At 43.7% G+C, this 6,000-nt stretch overlaps 2 protein-coding genes across 5 annotated transcripts in view; both read right to left on the bottom strand.

Annotated features, from left to right (window-relative positions):
- Positions 1-715: 715 nt before the first annotated feature.
- LOC100265463 (leucine-rich repeat extensin-like protein 4) lies at positions 716-3,457 on the bottom strand. The gene has a single exon (XM_010656729.3). The coding sequence runs from the start codon at positions 3,231-3,233 to the stop codon at positions 1,011-1,013; it is 2,223 nt and encodes a 740-aa protein (XP_010655031.3). The 5' UTR covers positions 3,234-3,457; the 3' UTR covers positions 716-1,010.
- A 1,660-nt stretch (positions 3,458-5,117) lies between these two features.
- LOC100243153 (zinc finger CCCH domain-containing protein 16) overlaps positions 5,118-6,000 on the bottom strand; it is a 33,706-nt gene continuing 32,823 nt past the window's right edge. For all 4 annotated transcript variants that reach the window (XM_010656727.3, XM_010656728.3, XM_010656726.3 and 1 more), the window contains exon 12: positions 5,118-5,579. In XM_010656727.3, coding sequence (XP_010655029.1) covers positions 5,544-5,579 — 36 coding nt within the window. In that variant the 3' untranslated portion in view covers positions 5,118-5,543. The remainder of the gene's footprint in view (positions 5,580-6,000) is intronic.

Raw genomic sequence — 6,000 nt, 5'->3', positions numbered from 1 at the left:
AAGAACACTAGAACAAAACATCACTCAGGTTACCAAACATGTTTTTTGGTGTTTTTTGTTCTTAGGAACAAAATACAGTTCTTGAAAACACTTCCCAAACAGGCCCTTAATCATGGATTTCTACTCCTTTAAACCCTATGCAAGCTGGTTATAAGAGTTTAGCTTTGTTTGTGTACTTCTCTTTTATTTTCCCTTTAAAGGTGTTGAGGGACTTGCAACAAGGGCCCAAACTCAACACCTCAATAGACTCTAAGGAGCCTATCATAGTTTGTTCAAGGTGCTTAAAATTCATCCAAGCTTAATCTTGTTGTTGGTGCCTTAGCAAGTTACATTTGATGCTTTTATGTTTGTGTTGTAGATTTTTAGGTCCAATCTAAGCTCAAATTTCAATAGGAGGAATTTGGGCGTGAAAGGTTGAGGAGAAGGTAGAAGGCGGCAAGAGCTAACAAGTTCAAATTTGGGAGAGAAAGAGAACTTGCATAGAGAAAATCACTAAGCAAGCCTGAGCTAAGTGAATCTATACAGGGGAAATGCCTAAGCAAGCCTGAGGCACCTCGAACTCATGCAGGCAACATAGAAGCCACCATGAACTCAAACTTATACCCATCTCTACCTAAACTTCTAGGGCACCAAATCCGAGGCACAAATCATGCCCAACTGAAATGAAATTGTACACTTAGTACAACAAAAGCCCATATCATGATTCATGCCCCTCTTCCAAAACCCATGTCTGTATCATTTTCTTCATCATATAAATTAATAAGAATACATAAATAACAAGAAGCAGAAAGGTGAAGCTAGATTATTGCTAGGAAAGCAACCCTCAAAAAAGACACAAAGCAGCATTACAATAAAAAACACACGAGATGGAACTCTTCCTTGCTGCGATCCTTCGTTCATTGCTCTTTGTTGCAGCATAGAATTCTCGCTTCGGTGTCTTTGTCCTTTAGACAAATACAAAGGAAAGATATGATTGAATGGAAGAGATTTAAAATTGGATATCAAATAGATCAGTAGTAGGGGATTCCTGGGGGAGGAGGAGATGCATACGATACCCCGATAACTGGTGGCAATGGCACGTTATCCGGAGGCGGTGGAGGGGGTGAATATGGGTTTTTGGTGGGTGGTGGAGAATTTTGATGGTGTAACGGTGGTGGATGATGCCAATGTTGTGAGGGAGGTGGGTATGATTGTGAGTGGTGATGGCTGGGTGCTGGTGCCAATGGTACTGGTAGAGAATGTGGCGGTGGTGGTGGTGGGAGTAGGGATCCAGGAGTGCCACATCCAGATGGTGGTGAAGGAGGAAGAGGATGCAAAGGCCCAGGTGATGGAGGCTGTTGTTGATGTGACGGAGGCATCTCAGACTCTGGGGGCGGATTTGGTGATGAAGGTGAGGGCGGGGGTGGGGATGGCGGTGTCATATGTGGATAGACAGGTGGTGGCGGTGGTGGTACAAAATGGGCATTTGGTGATCCTTTTTCGGTGGGTGGGGGAGGTGGGGAAGTATAATGGCTCGATGATTGTGGTGGTGGTGGTGGTGGTGAATAATGATAGTGGTTTGATGACGGAGGTGGCGAACTGTAATGTCCTGTTGTGGATGGTGGCGGTGGTGGTGATGAATAATGGTAATGATTCGATGATGGAGGTGGTGAACTGTAATGTTCTGATGAGGATGGTGGGGGTGGGGGTGGGGGTGGTGGCGAATAACGATACTGGTTTGATGATGGAGGTGGTGGTGGTGGTGGTGGTGGTGGTGGTGACATATGCTGATAGGTGGGGGTTCGTGGTGGGTGCGGTTGCTCAGGCTTTGGGGACCAGTTGTAAGCTGGTGGTGGTGGAGGCGGCGGTGGCGGAAGATGCGTCCTTGGTGATACCTTTTCAGTAGGTGGGGGCGGTGGCGGGGATGTCATGGGGGACTGCTTTGGAGGAGGTGGGGAATGATATGATTTGGCGGGAGGAGGCACGGACGAGTGTTGTGATTGGGGTGGTGGTGGGTGTGATCTGGTGGAAGGCGAAGACTTTGAAGAAGGTGGTGGTGGCGGGGAAGGACCAACTGGCGTTGTTGGGCTGGGCACAGGAGGGGTTTTCTTGGGAGGTGACCCTCCAGGGGAACCACCAGCGTTGGTGCTGCCGCCGCCGCATTTGGACTTGCTGCAATCCACAGGACGTGCAGCTTGAGAGGAACACATACTAGAGGACCGCTGGTCCGTCTTTCCTGGGATACAATTCTGGCGACCATCACCAGTAATGGCAGCACAAACAGGAGCCTCTCCGGTGAAATAGTTGAAAGAATAGGTGAAGTTTTCCAATCTGGGCAGCTGACAGATGCTGGGCGGAATCGCACCGGTGAAACTGTTGTGGGCAACATCCAGCTGCTCCAAGCTCTTCATCTTGCCAATGGCGGGTGGCAGTGAGCCTTGGAGATGATTGAAGCTCACATCAAACACGGTAACCTCTTTGAGAAGGCCGATTTGAGGAGGTAAGCATGAAGTGAGATTGTCGTTCATGAGGATGATCTCATTTAGGGTTTTTCCCATCTTACCAATGCTGCCTGGAATGCAACCCCCAAGATTGTTGTTGGCCAAGACCAGAACAGAGACGGGTGAATTGCCCAGATTCTGAGGGATGCCGAATTGGAATCTGTTGTCATTGAGGAAAACTGCATCCAGATCCTTATTGAAGAGCTGGGATGGAACTGGACCCTCGAACTCATTGAATCGGAGATCCAGGAACTTGAGGGAGGGCATGGACAACACCACATTGGGGAAGCTCCCCACGAAGCGGTTGTTACTGATGTCCAGCTCGTAGAGGAGCTTCATGCGCTTCAAAGAGCTGGGAACAATGCCGCAGAAGCGGTTGGAGTTGAGATGGAAGAGAGCCAAGTCGGAGAGGAGGCCCAGCTCAGAGGGCAGATAACCGGCGATATCGGCATGGTTGAGGTCGATGCCAGCAACCACTTTGAGGGAGGGATTGGAGAGAGAAGGGGCACAATACACACCCATGTAGGAGCAGACTTGAGGACCAACCCAGTTGGAGGTGAAGTTGAAGGGGTCTGAGAAAATGGCCGTCTTCCATGCTTGGAGGGCAATGTAGGCTTGCCGAAGTCTTGGATTCTCAAACTTCAACTTTGGATCAACCACCACGCTTTGTGCACAACAGATCTGAATGAAAGAAGCACCAAACCAAAAGGAAAAGATGAAGAGCAAGAGGCGAGCAGCAGGTGGGCGAGACATTGCTGCTTGTACTACTGGATGGATGGAGTGTGGAGAAGTCACATGCCCCTATCAAAAGCCTCTGCGATCTCCTCTTCAGTCCTGACTAGACTCCTGTTTGGGGTGCTTGATGTGTGTGGCAGCTGGCCAAGGCCATCCCTCATTGCCTTCCTGCCTTTTATTTTTATAAACCTCTACTACGCCTATATTTTATTTTCTTAAATTATTACTTGGGTTCACAATTTCATAACCACACCACCAGAGCAGTGTTGGTGTCAAGTCCCTGCCATGAGTCATGACATGCTGGCACGTCTACGGGGATTGACAAAACAGAGGTGTGTTGAATTGGGCATTAAAAGCTCAGCCCATCTACTCCCATAGGGCCATAGTAATTGGATAATCCAAGTAAATGCACTACTCCACGGCCTGAAGCCCTGCACATTTTCTCTGCTCATTGAAATTTTTTCCAACATTATGTTAAAATGTATATAATTAAATATCAACAAGTTAATGATCTTTTTAGCCCAACCATTCAAATTAGAATATTTCTTTCATTTTGAGTTGGTGTCAGTAACGACATTAAAGCACTTGGGAGGAAGGGAGTAGAGAGGGATTTAATTAGACCGCATCCCTCGCTATGCCATACAGGAAATAAGTTACAGAGAGGGAAAACCTCAACTTGCGAGGGGGAAAAAGGGAAACCACAGGGAAGTTCTGTAGTTTAGTCATCCGGGAGACAAACGGGCCCCACGGATACAATGTCTGCACGATCTTTGAGACCTTTTCAATTTCGAATCTTTTGCAATCAATTATCAAATTCAAAAAACGCGGTTGAGTAGGAGTATTAACCTGTGCCATCTGGGCAACCGAGTCTTGAAGGACAGGAGTCACTCAGGTTCCCATTAAAAGGAAAGGGAAAATGGCCGTCCCTCCTCATCACCCATGTGGTCCAGAGTGGCATTTTTTTATTTTTCGAAATGGGCACCCATCCTTTGCAACTCCTTTTCACTCTTAACAATTATTAATTTATTTCTGATTTTCTCCTGTTTGTAGGTAAATAAAATCTTCAACCAAAGAAAAACCCATCCAAGTCGCCCAACGGCCCCGACTGATGAGAAAGTTTCCTTGACCCCTTATAAAAGAAAAAAGGTAAACGTGGGCTGTAAACTTGTCATTTCAAGCCTACAAAAAGGCAATATAACAAGTAAATTAAGAGTTGTCAAGCACAAAATGCATTCTGCCTGTCTGGATTTGACAATTTGAAAAACAAAACAAACCAAACCAAATGATTCAACACCCATTGTCTTACTTTTGTTTTGACAGTGAGGTTTGTACAACTTGAATCAAGTTTTGGGCTTGAATAGTGAATACACATCAACAGCAGGAGGATAGGGGCTGTGCTAAATTTATGGATTGGCCCTAGATACATACATACATACACACATACACACATACACGGAAAGATGACAGATGCAAACCATTTAAACAAAATGTCACCACCCAACACCCTTCCACTGCATTAGTTTTTATTTTAGTTTTTCTTATATGCCATTCATCCATCTTAGAGTCCCCTCACTGGAGGTTTACCCCGTCGTTAGCTTCAGGGCTCCGTGGGATTAGTCGAGAGGGCGTAAGCTAACCCAGACATCCACGGTTATAAAAAAAAAAAAAAAACTCCAATTTTAATTTGTCCCTCAAGTAGGAAGCATGGCATCTAATCATGGACAAGCTAGAAATAATTTGTTTCTTCCATTCTCGATTTGCAGCCATCTATGCAATTTAAGAGCTTCCAATCCTGCAATTTTTTTTTTTTGCCTCTGAGAAATCAGAAAACAACTAAAACCAAGCTCTTTGCATTAAACAGATACGCATACATATCAACTGATCACTTAATTTCTGCACCTATTTGAAAAGCAATATGTTCAATAGAAAATATCAGCAATTATGTGCATCAATTAATGCATTTATAGATAATCTAAAAATTTGCACAGCAGCATAGCCACAATTCAGATGCCGCTTTAAAGGCTAGTACATGGCAAGATATATGTGATTAATGGAAAAGATAATCCCACATTTCACTTGCCACGGCTAGAGAACTTAAGACTCTAAAGCAAGAACAGGGGCCCAGGCATCAGAATGATTTGACTATTGTAGCAACAAGTGACTTCTTCAGCATGCCAGAAAATTATCATACCAAAATTAATCATCCCTTCTTCCCACTCCATGGCCATGACAGCTTTATCAATCTTGCAAGTGACGCCAATAAGCTGTGTGCTCTTCTAGCCTTTCAACTATGATGCTTTATAAGTCTTCATTACCCAAGTATACCTGTTAAACAAAAGCATCCGGAGGCTCTTCTTCTGGAATCTGGAAGCCAAAAAAAAATTAGTAAAAAAGACAACAACAAAAACACAGAGTAGTTTATTTAAGCTTCATTTGGATAATACCTTTTGTTCTTTGTTTTTAAAAATAGAAACATTTATATAAAAAGTAGAAACTCTTTTGGAAAATGTATAAACTTAACCTATGTCCTTAAAATTACTTTAAAAAATCTTAAGATTTGAGGTAAAAAAATTTTAATACCTCAAGATTTTTAATTAATCTTGAAAAACAATTATCTTTTCAATGCAAGCCTCTAGAAGATTTTATATTTTAAATAGCAATTTCCTTTTGCTATTCTCTATTTTTAAAAACAAATCATAAAGTATATCCAAACGGGCACTTAATGGTTTTCTTTTTTACCGAAATAAGATATGGTAAAGATCATCAAATCAAGGCTGAAAGACAC

This window comes from Vitis vinifera, chromosome 9 (genome assembly GCF_030704535.1).
Source record: "Vitis vinifera cultivar Pinot Noir 40024 chromosome 9, ASM3070453v1".
In the NCBI taxonomy this organism is placed as follows: Eukaryota; Viridiplantae; Streptophyta; class Magnoliopsida; order Vitales; family Vitaceae; genus Vitis; species Vitis vinifera.
The sequence above is the reverse complement of the archived record's forward strand: the minus strand, read 5'-3'. Positions and strand labels throughout refer to the sequence as shown.